This window comes from Xenia sp. Carnegie-2017, unplaced genomic scaffold (assembly GCF_021976095.1).
Source record: "Xenia sp. Carnegie-2017 unplaced genomic scaffold, XeniaSp_v1 HiC_scaffold_1, whole genome shotgun sequence".
NCBI classification, from domain to species: Eukaryota; Metazoa; Cnidaria; class Anthozoa; order Malacalcyonacea; family Xeniidae; genus Xenia; species Xenia sp. Carnegie-2017.
The window spans coordinates 6,270,193-6,285,950 of record NW_025813402.1 but is presented as its reverse complement, the minus strand read 5'-3'; the positions used below and the strand labels follow the sequence as shown (position 1 = coordinate 6,285,950).

Genomic DNA, 15,758 nt, shown 5'->3' with positions numbered 1-15,758 from the left:
ACCATTCATATGATACCATTGTGTGGCATGAACTAACCATTCATATGATACCATTGTACAGTGTTAATAAACTAACCATTCATATGATACCATTGTGTGGCGTGAACTAACCATTCATATGATACCATTGTACAGTGTTAATAAACTAACCATTTATATGATACCATTGTGCAGTACCAACAAACTAACCATTTATATGATATCAATGTGCAGTGCTGACAAAATAACCATTTATATGACGAAACTCCGTTTGTACTTTACCAAAATTTTCAACAATGATTTACAACGATTACCTTTTTCTTGACCAATTGATATAAACCTAGAAAAGATACATAATTAAGCAGTTTTTTCATTAAGATTCGAATTTGCATATGTTGTCATGTTCTTAACTCATCGGTCAACTATTAAAAAAAGTCTAGAATTTAAACAGTTCAAAAAATTTCTTCAGTCGTCACTTTTAGAAATAAGAGAAATTTGATTTACACATTCACCTGTGGATAAAATGAGATTGACCAAGCCACGAAATAAATCCATCCAATAACAATGTTCACAATCACAAGACATTTGCAATGTACAACGTTTACTTTAACTTTGAATCTATGAAGACTTTTACGGAATGAAAATCATTACAATCAAATATTTTAAATCAAAACGAAGACTTTTACGGAATGAAAATCATTACAATCAAATATTTTAAATCAAAACGAAGACTTTTACGGAATGAAAATCATTAAAATCATATATTTTAAATCAAAACGAAGACTTTTACGGAATGAAAATCATTAAAATCATATATTTTAAATCAAAACGAAGACTTTTAAGGAAGGAAAATCATTAAAATCATATATTTTAAATCAAAACGAAGACTTTTACGGAATGAAAATCATTACAATCAAACATTTTAAATCAAAGTCTAAGTTGCAGAATTGCAACTACACTCAAAGTTAGAGTAACTGAATACATACTTGCTGATATAAACAGACGAGTTCGTATTAAAGGTAACGTACGTCTCCCCTGCATGCTTTCCATGGATAACCACGACCGCAGTGCTTTGATTGATTGATAAGGTCACCTTAATTTAAAAAAATTAATGAATTACACCAAAAGCTCCAGGTTATGATGAAGGAAAAAGTTCAACAAAAATGTCAGCAATAAATTTCGAGGTCAATTTTTAAGCTCACATTATTTGTAGTCGAGGCAATGTTCCGCTTTTCAGTTGCAGTTGTAATTGATACTTCCTTAGATTTCTGTGTTCTAGAACATAAATGAAAACGAGCATCCTCTATATGGATGGAGGTCGACAGTAACAATTGTTATTTATCTGTGTAAGCCTCGTGATGACATCAACTTGAAACAATAACATGCAAAATAACGAAGTCGTGTTCTGTAAAAGATGCATGCAAGAACAGACTTACCTTAGATTTGATATTGATAGTTGAAAAGAAGTATTTTTACCAATCTGGACTTTTTTCGGTTTATTGATGGCCTTAAGTTCACAAGTTGCCACAACTAAAGTAAAGAAATAATCGCCGTCAGCGATGGATTTGAAAGTTACGGACACACAAAGCTGTGCCAAATAAAGTTCGGTAAAACTAAATAAACATGGACAAAAAAAAGAAAGAAGTTGGAAAAAGAATACATTGTAGAAAAGGGGAAAAAAAGTTGTTGTCACAACACCTATATGCAAATATAATTCATAATCAACACTGATTGTGTGAATGTTTTTCTTCAATCGTAATTTCAATGCGGATTGTGTGAAAGTATTTCTCTATATGTTGGGGTATATAAAGAGCATGAACATATGTTACCGGTCCCCCCCCCAGAACAACCACCAAACATTGCAGCTTTGTGTACATGCGATAGTACCCAAGGTTGCAAGGATGAAAGATAACGATCTTAATCACCGTCCAAGGTTTTCAAAAACATTTGGTAGAAATAGGTAGTTATGATCATTTATTGCAAGCCCAAATTTATGCATAATTGACAAGGATTATAAAAAAATAGTATTCAAAAAATGCAATTTCCAATTCAACCAATTTCCTGAATATTTGTTAGCTTGAGCATCATGAGCAATATTTCAACCCTATGTGTCCCAATTGCTTAAAGAGTCATTTTTTGGCACAAGATATTTCAAAATTGCTTCTAGGTACATAATTGTCATAGAAATAGTTATCAAAAATAGTTATTTCCAACTATTTTAATGCCATATGAACCACTGGAAGTCCAACATAGACTCTGCATGTTACATTCACATGGGAAAAGAATAAACTTCAGATCCTGTATGAACTGAAACAAATCTAAACAAACACTAAGCAGCAGTGTGCAAATTAATGGTGTGCAATGTGCAATTTGCACATCGTTTTAGCTAAAATGAAAACAAGTCAAAATGAAACATATGAAGCACGCTTAAAATTTCAATTTAGCAATTAGCGCTATATAATAATTAGCGTAATATCGATTTGATTATGCCTCTAAAGAAACACTTTTGTCAAAAAAATTGAACATCGTTTTATCTGAACTAATTCACACACTGCTAAGCAGAAGGTGAAAATGATAGCTATGATGAAGGTTTTATTCCTAAGCAAAAGCCACAACAAATATGTGACAATAGTATCTGAGTCTTACATTCCTACTTCAGTAGATTGGGTTAGAATGGGTAAAAAAGTTTTAAATCTATCTTTCATCCATTTATAGAAAGTATGGTTATCAAAAGCACCAAATAAGATCATAACCATGAGTTCACTAAGTTAAACATAATCAGAGTCCATATCAACAAACATGAGGTGATTCAACTGTAAAAACATTAACTATTGTAGTGAGTTGTGCCTCAAAATGTACCACTCTTAAAACACATGAATGTATACATGTTCACCATTCTGAACATGACAAAGTCGCTCTTTGTAAATGGTCAACATAATAAAATAAGTCTGATAAACTAAAAACATGAAATGAGTTAATCTAATGAGTATATCAAGGTATTTGATTTGACCTCAAGCAAGAGAAATATCATACTGAATGATGAATGTTTGGTTTTCAATAGCATGTTTTAAAGTTTTGAGAAATATTATGTAACACTATGACATCACATGTAAAAAAATCATATTAATCTACCAAAATTACTCAAAAATCATTGGGAACATCTCCAGATTTGACCACAAATTATATAGTTTGAATGGTCAAGTTTTGACTAATGCAATTTTACCAACCGAAATGCATGTCAATTTTGAAATTGAAAATACAGTGTTTCACTGTTACTGTATGCACAAGACATGGTAATTAAATTTGCTAACAAACACACGATTTTATTAGCAATTCTTTAAAAAATGTCAACATAGGTTAGAAAATGTAGGGTTAATTTTTCAACACTAATTATGTTTCATTTTGACATTTTGTTGTTATTAAAATTAGGAATAAACTAATTACATAACAAATAAACTTTATTCTATAGAATTCTTTTTCTTCTTCGATCTTTACTTTCACTTTTATAATGCTATTGCATGCACGAGTAACTAAATAGCTTGCAGAATCTCCAAGTACTCGAAAGTCATGAGAGACATGCTTTTATAGATAACACAACTACAAGTTACTATTAAAGATATTACGAAAAACAGACTTACCCAAATCGTAGCTTTTTATCATGTAACATAATAGAAGCAGAAAAAGCGCTCGCATGTCTGGTTTATGTATAAAAAGGCAGGTTATAGAAATTCTTTTGAAAGTGAAAACTTATTAATCAAACTTCACTGTCACGAGACAAACTATAAAATAATTGCTGCTTTGGTTTTGTCTCCCTCTACTAGAACTACTTTTCTTTCTCCCTCCCCCCGGTCTGGCAAGGAGTGACAAAGTAGAAATTCACGATGGCGGAACAGAGTGGTGGATTATGTAAAAAAAGTCGTGCGTTTGCCGACAAATTAAACAAGTTAGATGATTTTTTGTTTGAAGTTTCCTCTCTTTAAATTCAATGTAAAATTATGAAAGATAATTGATGTGGGTTTAAACAATAATTTTCAGGAATTATTCCGCTGCACAAGCCAGAGAAGTGGCTGCCTCGACACTCGCGTTTACTCATCAAAGATCGAGTAGTTTTGGTTCTCAATGCAGCGTGGACAGTAGATCAAGTCAAGATACCATACAAGGAATGTCTAGTGGCACGGTAATTTTCTTTGTTTATATTTTTAGTGGTCTTATCATGTGGTTCCATATGATTGATTTGAACTGTTTTAGTCAATTTGTTATGGGCTATAGCTAAACATTTGTGGTCATGGCAGCTACTGACATAAGTGATTATTTTTTTTCATTCTTGATATTTCGTTGTTTAAAACTTCAGTCAAATGAATAGATGTAAAAATTACAATTGCTTGATTTTAAAATTTCTCTGCTCTTGACCAAATAAACTACTAGAAATGATATGCATCTGAGAAATTTCAAACTGATATGAGTTGGGCAATATCAACTTCTTAAACAGGTTTCTAAGCTTTGTAAATTAAATGAGTACCTGAGAGCAATAAAAGAGATCTCGGGTGCTATTACAATTTTGTGTAATACTTTTATGCATGCACATTTTGAATCTCGGGTGTGCAGTTTATAAACTTTCCAGTCTGGCTTTGACTCTTTTTATTAATGAAAGGTTTGAAAGGTTTTCATCTTGCTAGGCTTCCTAAAAACTTTATTTAGAAATGCGCTATGAGTTGTTGAATAATGTTTCTGTATATTTTTGTAAATGTACTTTGTAAATGTAATATGTTTGTAAATGTACAATTTACTTTAATGTTTCTGTAGTTATATTTTTCACTTTCGAATTATATGCATGAATTTAGGAAAGTGTGCCTTCACTTAACAGAGTAGTTTGTAGCATTGTTGTGATGTGTCATTTGCAGTTTCTCTACTATGTATATTCAGTTAAAGCAGTCAATTTAGTGGAGAAAGAGTGATTTTTGAATCACCCCTTACTCCTATGAATTGCATATCTTTAAAAACTTCAGCATCAAACATTACAAATAAAGTAAGTTCACAAATTTTTTGTTCAACTTAAAGAGCCTATATGAGGGTTCCGGAAATATCTTCCATAGATAGTTAAATTGGTTTTAAGAACTTTTGCATTATGTTTAATAGCTTGAAAATTTATGACAATGGGCTTTTTGAGCCTGAAAGTAGGCAACTCAGTACTGGAAGCCATGTAAAAAGAGGAACATGATCGTTTCTTAAAGCATAAACACCATTCAATATTGTGGTAAATACTGTATGAACAGTTGTACATTTTAAAAGGTTATTGTTTACTGTAAACCTTTATGAAAAAAGCTACATATGTCTTCAAGCCATGCCAGCACGAAGTCATCTACTTCTAGTCTCAGAAAGCACGTGAAGATAACCTTTTCGACCTATCAAATATATTGCAAATGTTCTTGAAATAGATTTAACTATCAAAATAAGTTATTCCTGACCTGATATATATTTAAGGAATGAAAAAATTAACGCGAGCAACGCGTATTAAAGCCATGCATTACAGTAACGTTTTAGAAAATATGCATTGACCTCAGGGCAAGATGTACGTACCTAGTTAGCCATCGAGGTACCATACGTACCATACGAGGTACCGTACCATTGTAAGGAAGTTATTCACTGCACTGTTTGTATGTAGCTATGTAGCTATATCTCTACGTACATACAAACAATGGCCAATCAATTATTAAACTTGTGGCCAATTTTTCTTATTAAAAATTCCTAAATTTTACAAAATTTTCATGCACTTGATTATCGTATAGTTTCAAATTGTCAGTGTGTCGTGGCTTCGTTAAAGCAATGGTTGTAGTCTTCTTCAGTTGTAAGGGAAGTTTCCAGCTTTAACTTCTTCCACGTATTCTCATTCAACGTGGTTATTTTAACGTGAAAAAGCTTCATGCTCTCTCCTAAGTCTCCTAAATCCTCTAAACTGAACTGTATGAGTCTCAACATAACTCGTTCAAGCTTTCTTTTTTCACCAAAGCTTTCTCACTCGAGCATTGTGGAACCTCTGGAGTTTGAGAAGTACATACTGGATAATCACCCGCTATCGGAAGATGATCCCGAGAGTAAATTGCTTGAGTTTCCTGATGATGATATAGAAGTGACTAAAATACCGCGACAGCATCGTACAGTACATCCGTATATTCCAAAAGATCCGGGGTGATTTTTATATAGATGCATTTGATAGTTTACTTTTAAAAATGTCATGTTGTGTACGGTGCTTGTATTTTGTACAATCATCATGTTACTTTTGTTGACTTTTTTTGAGAAACCGCTGACAAAAATGATTTTATTTTTATAACGAATTGAAGTTTTTTCGTATTTTAGAGCCGACTCAGATCCACTTGTTGTTGATTGTATGAAATTGTTTACATCTGATTGGCATGTCGTCAACAGGAGGTACACGCACACAAGTATTGAATATTAACGAAACTCCTCTCCACTATCAACATGTCCATACAATCATTTGATGTTTTGTTTGTTAAAGTATGTTTAAAGTGCCTATGAAACAAAAATTTTGCTACTCAAATTATATTTTCATTGAGCCGATATTTTATGATGACAGTGTACTTCTAGAACAGTGCATGCATCTTTCTTTTCATTCATGAAATATTGAAGTTTTTGTTAAGCTCAATTTGCCTCACTAGTGACTTCATATTGCATAGTGTTCGTTGAAAAGTTTCAATTATACTTAAGTTTCCTATCAACGTTTGGTTGAAATTACGAGGCAGCATTTTATATCATTAACTCTTCAAAATGAAGGGAACTTTGCTCGGTTAAAGCATATCAGCAAATACACCTGATAATTTTAGTTCTTATTATGCAATGTGACGTCACTGGTTGTATAAATCGAACATTACAAAAACCTCAACATCTTGTGTATTAATAAAGACACGCATAAACTGGTTTAGAAAGTCCATTTTCATTTTAAAAGTTCTGTTCAGTGATTGTATAATTTGAATAGCAAAGTTATACTTTCATAGGCATTTTAAATTGGGCGCGTTGGACCTTGTGAGTTTATGTTTTGACAAAAACATTAATGTATAACATTTGGTATACTTTGCTCATGTGTTAATTACTGCTGTAGCGGGGACTATGGCTATGTTAAACAAGATGTGTTCCAACAGTGGCATAGCCAGTATGTTCACTCACTGTAAAAACAACAGATTTATAAAAAAAAATCAATTGTAATGCTTTGAAGTTTACATAACAGGACCAAAACTTGCAGACTGGCTGGGCTACTCTGGACTTTTGCGACATTTTTTGAGAGCGAAAGTTGTCGATACGAAAGATGTTTTTAGTTACTTTATAATAAATCATTCAAACAAATGCATCTACCTGACATTCTTTAGGTATCAGTTTCGTAGCAAAGAGGAAGGAAAACCAGATTCAAGACGAAGAAGAGCCAGAACGCAGAGTTTTCTTCAAACTTTACCCAAGCATAATTATGAAGTTGACGAGGAAAGGACGCGAAACGAAAACGATTCGGTTGGTTTTGTTGAATAAATTTACGGTGAACAACATTAGAAATATTTTTAGTTGTCATTTTATTGCTTATTGACAAGAAAAGGCGCAGGTTTTTTCCGTTATTAAAGTACTACTTGCTTTATTTTTATGGTTTATTAGGTTGAATCATTTCAGAATGCCACCTGGGGCATGGGGCAGGTTGCACGAAGCCTAGCGTTATCCATTAGATAGTAATTTTTTCATACTTTTGAAAAAAGTAGTTATATTTTCTTTTCGATGGAGAAATTATGTTATTCTAGAACTGATATTGTATTTCATTTATTCACCAGTTCAAATCGTAGATTTTTCCATTTCAAGAGATTTTTGAAACGTTCAAAAATATGCTATTCTGTGGATAGCGCTATTCGACCTTCGTTCAAACGGCCCCAGGACTTTGAGGTCACTATAGATCTTTACTCTCTAGTTGTAAATAGATCTAATAGATCTGCATCGGTTCTACACTTTCTTTCGAGATTTAAATAAGTGTTTTATCTTTAAATTATGAGCAATTGTGTATCTTAATGTGATTTTACACAGTTGGACTCTCGTGGTGAAGGAAAAAAGACTTCTCCTGCTGACGAGCTGCCTAAAGGAACACTGGCTGCCAGGTATGTAATAATGGATTATATGTGTGATCAAAACTATCATTTTTATAATTTGATATGTAGGTTAGTATTGTTTCGTTAATATGTTAATTGGTCTTATACTAACAATGATAAGGTACGGACAGGGAGGAAGATTGGTAATAGGTGGTGGGTTTAATAGAAGTGTAGTATAAAGTAAATGGTTTGAACCCGGGATTATCGTGACATGTTTGTGGATGTAGATCATTCAGGTTAGTAGAGTCCTGAGAAGGACTGTTTTTGTTGATGTAGACTGATGTTGAACAACAGTCCTTCTCAGGACTCTACTAGAAGTGCAGTATGCCATATTAAGTTCTATTGAAATCCATTCGTTTCTATAGCTTATGCCTTCATGCATATATGCCTTCTCCCCCCACCAATTATCGATCTTCGTACGTCCATGGGTACGAATTATCGTAATTTCCGTAAATGCCACTTTTATTCTACAATTTTTACCTTATCGAAACAATAAGTTGAGTTTGATTTTTGTCATTTCTTATTTTAGCATTGTTGATCTCCAGACGTGTACGCCTGATGAATTACTTCCTGGGGTTTTAGATCATGTACCTATCGATGAAATTGATAAATCTAATGCGGACTACAGACAGTATGAAAGGATCCATTCGCTCTTTGCTGTATCTGTTGACGAAACGGTAAACATTTTAGACTATCAGTTGGCGAACAGGAACAGGCTTGTTCAAAACCTGTGCATTTTTCATTAACGGCCATTCAGAAGGAAGAATGGGCGCACAATGCTTGAATTGATTTAGGTTTAGTAGGCATACTACTAAACTTGTCTTTTTTCAATTAAAGAGTGCACTAAGGAATTAGTGGTAATGGAGGCATGGGGGCTTAGATAAACACCATGAATGATTATACTTTAAGAACTGTATTCACACAAAGTAAGACGCTTCAAAATTTTCACACACAAGAATCGATCTTTATTATGTGATAATACTGATTGAATGTTCTTCCATCTTAGAATGATTCAACCGTAAGACGTATTCCACCAGCCATTCCTCAACAGCATTTTGGTCAACGAATTCTTGTAAAATGTTTATCTTTGAAGTAGGTGTTTTTTGTTTTCAATTAGGCATTAAATGAATCGCGAGCTGTTTTATCGTTAGAATGATTAAGGGAATTGCTTTAATTTCCCTTCATTTAAAAAGATGTTTACTGTGTTTGAACTGTCTTATGCAAACTAAGGAGACCTTTGGGAGAACTCTAAAGCTGATCAGTGCAAGCCTGAGACTGAAGCTGGATAGTTGTACGTGCTCAATAATTCTCACAAACGTCTCCGAGGTTTCCATAAGCCAGTGCAAACACGAAAAACACCTTTTATTTCTTTTATAAAATAACAAACAACTGCGAAAACAGACGAATTAAAAGCAGGCAAATTAAAAACAAACGTTTTAATTTTTTCTTTATCATTTATTTATGATAGATTTGAAAATTGTTTTTGATTGTTTTAATTGGTTAGGCTCAGATCGGTTTTCACAGGGTAATGGAAACACAGCTACAGATCAATCAGCCCAAACGTTTTGTTGTTTATTTTTTATAATGTATTTGTGTTTAGATTGGATTTAGATATTGAACCATTATTTGCCAGCATGGCGTTGTATGATGGAAAAGTCAAAAGAAAGGTATAATTATTTATAGTTAATATTGTTTTATTATTAAATCTAGGATTAGGACATTGGTGTATTTCATACTTTTTACTAAAGACAAAATCAAAATGCTGTCATGTGTTACCCTGTTATCCATGATGATTTAAGACTAGTGATGTTATATGTTCATAAGTGTTCAGTTTTTATTGGATGGCCTGGTCTACTAGAAAACAACTGTGCCATCATTATCAACTTTCCGCCAACCCCCACACACACCTTCTAGAAAAGCAAGTCTGAATCTGTTTTGGATTATGTTTAGTGATTGTGTTATATTTGCAAACATGCGAAAAACGTTTTGTGTAGGAAAACTGTGCAAGTTGATTTATTTGAATTGCCTTTAGGTCTCTGAAAATTTTTATTTTGATATGAACAGCGATGAACAAAAACGAATGATTGCGAGACATAATCCCAAAGTGGATATCACGACCCTTAGTCGGGCAGCCATTTTTTCGATCACTTATCCGTCAAGTGACATTTTTCTTGTCATAAAACTTGAGAAAGTGTTTCAGCAAGGGGATATTTCTGACGCAGCTGAGCCATACATCAGAGAAAATGACCAATCAAAGGTATTTTCGTATAATATTTGATTATATGGCAGTGTGAAAAACATCTTTTCGACTTATGTATTAAAATCATGCTGTCTGATTCCGTATCCGCATTTAATATATGCTGGATTCCTTATTCGTGCATTTTGGATTTCACACTTTACTTTTGCTGGATTTAGTATTCCAGATTCCAGAAAAAAGGGATTTCAGATTCTACTTGTGTTTTCCCCATCCTATTACATAGGGCGAACGAATCCTTGACTGAGAGAGAATTGTTTGAAAATTTTCCATTTTTAATTAACATGATGTTGGGTTCATTATAGAACAAAGATAGACTTGCACTAAATGCAGCGGTCAACTGTGATCGATTGGGAAAATACCGAATGCCTTTTGCTTGGACTGCAATCCACCTGACCGATATTATTAATGGTGTGTCTCAAAGTGATCCTAGCGCAGCCACTTCGAACGAAAAAGACACTTTGAGCGGAGGAACATCATCTTCAATGAGAAAGGTAGAAGATCTTTACCTTTAGAAGATCAATAAGATCTGTCTATTTATATACTTCTTCTATACTAACTGTTATCGAATCCGTATGTTCATTTTTCTATGTGTTCATCGATCTTTCCGTTTTGTTGATTTTATACGTACTTGCAAGGCGTGAAATAACGAGAGTACTGGTCAGATAACCGGATAATCTAGTTTTTGCTCTAATATCCCGTTTTCTTAGTTGAAAATTTAGTAGTGGACCTATATTTTTGCAGCCGACTCTCTGTAACGAAAGTTTCGCCAGACATATGCTTATCGTGGCTGGACATTGTCCGTTGACTTGTAGTTATTTCACGACTTGCGTACTTTTAATTTCTTATAACTCTCATGTATTACTTCATGTAAGTGTACTTAGTCATCTTAGTTTGTCTCAACTTCATTTGTGTGATTTTGAATTATGAAATTGGATTTTTATACATTGGGCACCTAAGTGTATAATTATGAAATTGGATTTCTATTGATTGGTATCTAGGTATGTAACTATGAAAATGGGTTAGTATACATGGGTATATAGGTATGTAACTATGAAATTGGGTTAGTATACATGGGTATATAGGTATATAAGTAGATATGTGCAACAATGTATACAATCCTGATTTTATAATTCAACATCCCACAAATGGTGTTGAGAAAATAATTACGTTGAATGAAGTAGCAAACAAGAGTTTGTTAATCAAAATATAACGGAATCCCCTTCTACTAGTACATATATATGATTATATACATAGAATAGTCCTACGGAATCCCCTTCTACTCCTACATACACGAAGAAAGAGAAAACTGACTCGTTACCTCGACGAAGTAACTCAATGAGTAGTCAACGTCGTTCTATGTATGGTGACCTTGACGATATTCCCGTAGATTTATCAAGCTTTCGACCTGTTACGTTAACTGTTAGGAGTTTCTTCAAACAGGTGCTGTATTTTATAAAGACTGTTTTTCTTTCTTAGTCTTCAACATATAAATATTATGTTCAATTGTGAAGTTTAATATAGGCAAGAAAAATGTACAATGTGCAAATAGCTATTCAAATTAAGATGGCAGTCTATAATTATTTTTTTATACATTATTCCATTCTGTTTTACGGGTTCCTTTGTTGACAGGAACCGGATAAATTAAAAGATGACGATTTGCTAAAATTCTTAGCGGACTTAAGACGTCCATCGTCTTTACTCAAACGTCTGAAAAATATTTCAGGTATTGCATTTATACTTATTCAATTATAAATCTTGTTTTTACGAGCATATTTATGTGAAATGATCTTGTTTAGTTGAGTGGATTGTCCTATGTTTACTCTGTGTTACCTGTAGTGTCATGTGTTTGCTCTTTGTTCCTTGGAGGGCCTTATGTTTACTATGTGTTACCTGTAGTTTCCTGTGTTACCTGTAGTGTCTTGTGTTTACTCTATGTTACCTGTAGTGTATTATGTTTACTATGTGTTACCTGTAGTGTCCTGTGTTTATCTGTAGTGTCCTGTGTTTACTCTATGTTACTTGTAGTGTCTTATGTTTAATATGTGTTACCTGTAGTGTCCTGTGTTAATTCTGTGTTACCTGTAGTGTCTTACGTTTAATCTGTGTTACCTGTAGTGCCTTGTGTTTACTCTGTGGTACCTGTTGTGTTCTGTGTTTACTCTTTGTTTCATTTAGTTTCCCAGGTTTACTCTGTGTTACATTTAATTTCTTAGGTTTACTCTGTGTTACATTTTGTTTCCTAGGTTTACTCTGTGATACATTAAGTATCCTAGGCTTACTCTGTGTTACATTTAGTTTCCTAGGTTTACTCTGTGTTACCTGTAGTGCCCTGTGTTTACTCTGTGTTATCTGTAGTGTCCAAAATTTACTCTTTACCCCCTTTAGTTTTCTGTGTTTGTTTGATTTTTGTACATAATGATTTGAAATGAGCATTTTAATTCAGTTTGCCTGAAGTTTTTATTAAGAATCCACATTTTATTCTGTAGGGCGTCTAAAGCTTGACATTTCGCCTCCTGGAGAAAAACCTCCATATTGTTTGACGTCCGAGTTACAACAGGTAGTGTTAATTGTTGACCTACGTGTAGGTGTAATTTTTTGGTGAGCAGTACATATTTGGACAACTGGTTGCTACAGGTTGTTCCAATTGTTCGTTTTTACGTCACGTTAGCATTCCCATAAATACTAATGCATTATCTTAATTGTTGGTTGTAATTCACTGTTCTAATTTGTTGTGTTTCTTTCTTATGCAGAATTTTGACATTTGAAAACAGAAATCATATTTTTTTTTCACTACAATTGCGACAATCCAATTTTAATGAAAACCGAATCTCAACAACAAATAAATTTCGTTGTGTTACAACAAAATCATATAATGTTGAAATACGACATTTTAAACAGGTTACAACAACTGGTCTATTTTTGTAGATATATCCTTATCAAGATGGACATGTCCGGCCATTTAAAGAAGTTGAAGAATTCGTTCCGAAAGAAGTTTATGTTCCACATATATCATATAAGTAAGAGTCAAGACGTTTAAAACTATATTTACAACTTTCTACTATGCCTCAAGCACTCCAACCCGAATTCGGGGTTTTTTCGTACAAAATGGTTACGACACGAGCCCGCGTTCGGAAATCTTTTTTGAAATCTGTCTAGACTAATTTATATGTTGGTTTTTTGGTTTATAACCAAAGCTCGTGTGGCAAGACCTATCTTGGCAATTGACCTACTGCGTTTCATGTGGTAGCAGGGTTGACGTCCCAGATCATTGTATAGTTCAGTGTACAATTCAATGTGTTGGCTAAATTTGCATAGCAAGATTGCTATCACCAAGGAATCTATCTTGATATGATTGTGGCATTAAATTTTATTTGGTTGTTTTATGTAAAGATTTTTTTATTTTTGCCCAGTTAACATCTCTCATTGGCTTGTATAATTTTTTCTTTTGATAGAAACCTTCTATTTGTTTACCCGATGAGCGTCAATTTTTCAAGTAGATCTGGTTCTGTAAGAAACATTGCCGTCAAAGTTCAGTTTCTCTTTGGGGAAAATTCAAAAACTGGTCCACTAGAGGTTTGTCATGGTTTCTAAACTAGAGTTCAACAAACCGACTTCAATTACCAGTTTATACCACAATTCTTTATCCTGATCACTGATATGTATAAGAACTGGATAACGCAACTTAGTTCTTGACTTGAAGCCGGGGGGCGGCCATATTGGACTATACACTTTTTCAGTGCGTTATATTACTTTTTATTTAACGAAATCCTACTCTCGCATTTATTTTGGATCATATGTTTTACTCTTGAGATAAACATATGACATGACTGTAATAGAGCGGTTTTAAGCAAAAACTCATGTTCTCTAAATTTCTTATGGAAATCTTCTCACGTTGTTTAAATATCATTATAAGCGATTTGGCACGATTTCGGAAGTATAAAATAACGAAAATACAAATTACGCGAAAAATTCATTATAAAATATATATTACAAGTGACAGTCCAATATGGCCGCCGCTGTCAAAAGTTGGCTTCAAGATTTTCTATGGTTAGCACTATTTTCCACCCAGCAAACCGCCCTTTACTTTGAAATATAATATTTTACACAATATAATATTTTACACAATCTAATATTTTACACAATATAATATTTTATGTAATATTTTACACAATCGTCGAAAAACGACATTTTTTCCAGCCTGGATTATAAGTTTATAACTTAAGGTGGTTGCATGAAAATTTAAACTGTAACATTTATCTGTAAATATTTTCATATGTTGATATTAAAAACTGTATTATAAAAATATAAAATTACTCGCCATCTCAAAACGACCTAGCACCAGTGCATGCATGGTTTCCTCTTAGCTTTTGGTTCTTTCCCATTAGCCGCCATCTTAAATTTATTTCCGATTGTGTAAAGTAAAGGGCGGTTTGCTGGGTGGAAAATAGTGCTAACCATTTTCTATGCACCAGAATTAGGTTACATTATCCAGTCTTTATACATATCAGTGATCCTGATCGAGTGAATTTTTAATTTATTCAAGCTCACGTGTTGTCACATCTTGGTGCAAAATTATCCACAAATTTTATCATCTAAATTGACTTTCATTTATCGAATGTGATTTTTCATGTGAGTGATTTTATTTCAGTGTATCTTTGGCAAGTCAAGTTGTGCATCCTTGTCAAAAGCAGCGTGGACTTCGGTCACCTATCATAATAAGTAAGTTTTCGTCACTCTTTATATTACAATATCTTTCTTTGTGGTTGTTTTTGTAATAAAAGTCAACGGTATACCGGGTAATATAGTTCGTTTGATATATATAGCATACGTTTTGAGGGCTTTTGAATTATTTTTTAGAATCCCAGATTTCAATGAAGAAATAAAGATTAAGCTTCCAGCTCATTTGACAGAACAACATCATTTGTTATTTACTTTCTATCACATCAGCTGTTCGACAAAAAAAGATGATAATGGTCCTATTGAAACGCCTGTTGGATATACTGTGAGTTTTTTATGTTAGTAAATATAAATCATTTTGCAAGTATAAAACTTATCGAGTTGAGAAATCCGAATGATGGCATCGTGGCCGTTTCCATAAACAGACTAACTTTTGGTAGCCAGCTATGTCTATTTTGTTTATGTGTGTATATCCGGGTACCCATGTACCACCCATGACGTAGTTTTCCTATGAATGTGGTGTGAAATGAAGGTTTAAAGTTGAACACTCAATATTGTTGCCTGTGGGGTGCCAGGCGGGAATCGAATTTTAATATAAAGTAAGAGTCCAATAGATCGTTTTCGAAAAAAAAGCCATAACCAGTTTGATTTTATAGTATTTATTAAAAGAAAGCAAGTGACGTTTCGTCGTGACTCAAGACATCTTCAGACTA

At 33.3% G+C, this 15,758-nt stretch overlaps 2 protein-coding genes across 2 annotated transcripts in view; one reads left to right on the top strand and one right to left on the bottom strand.

Annotated features, from left to right (window-relative positions):
* LOC124443320 (cystinosin-like) overlaps window positions 1-3,874 on the bottom strand; it is an 8,849-nt gene extending 4,975 nt beyond the window's left edge. Inside the window, exons 1-6 of the mRNA XM_046993826.1 lie at window positions 3,618-3,874; window positions 1,416-1,509; window positions 1,182-1,254; window positions 966-1,072; window positions 492-606; window positions 294-319 (exon numbers count right to left, since the gene is read on the bottom strand). Coding sequence (XP_046849782.1) covers window positions 294-319; window positions 492-606; window positions 966-1,072; window positions 1,182-1,254; window positions 1,416-1,509; window positions 3,618-3,672 — 470 coding nt within the window. The 5' untranslated portion in view covers window positions 3,673-3,874. The remainder of the gene's footprint in view (window positions 1-293; window positions 320-491; window positions 607-965; window positions 1,073-1,181; window positions 1,255-1,415; window positions 1,510-3,617) is intronic.
* The window catches only part of LOC124443308 (dedicator of cytokinesis protein 7-like), a 30,453-nt gene continuing 18,516 nt past the window's right edge, over window positions 3,822-15,758 (top strand). The window contains exons 1-18 of the mRNA XM_046993816.1: window positions 3,822-3,922; window positions 4,015-4,156; window positions 5,987-6,165; window positions 6,334-6,405; window positions 7,359-7,494; window positions 8,050-8,120; window positions 8,641-8,788; window positions 9,118-9,203; window positions 9,712-9,778; window positions 10,144-10,368; window positions 10,671-10,859; window positions 11,623-11,808; window positions 11,998-12,091; window positions 12,855-12,925; window positions 13,294-13,385; window positions 13,821-13,941; window positions 15,017-15,087; window positions 15,226-15,370. Of these exons, the coding sequence (XP_046849772.1) occupies window positions 3,861-3,922; window positions 4,015-4,156; window positions 5,987-6,165; window positions 6,334-6,405; window positions 7,359-7,494; window positions 8,050-8,120; window positions 8,641-8,788; window positions 9,118-9,203; window positions 9,712-9,778; window positions 10,144-10,368; window positions 10,671-10,859; window positions 11,623-11,808; window positions 11,998-12,091; window positions 12,855-12,925; window positions 13,294-13,385; window positions 13,821-13,941; window positions 15,017-15,087; window positions 15,226-15,370 (2,157 nt within the window). The 5' untranslated portion in view covers window positions 3,822-3,860. The remainder of the gene's footprint in view (window positions 3,923-4,014; window positions 4,157-5,986; window positions 6,166-6,333; window positions 6,406-7,358; window positions 7,495-8,049; window positions 8,121-8,640; window positions 8,789-9,117; window positions 9,204-9,711; window positions 9,779-10,143; window positions 10,369-10,670; window positions 10,860-11,622; window positions 11,809-11,997; window positions 12,092-12,854; window positions 12,926-13,293; window positions 13,386-13,820; window positions 13,942-15,016; window positions 15,088-15,225; window positions 15,371-15,758) is intronic.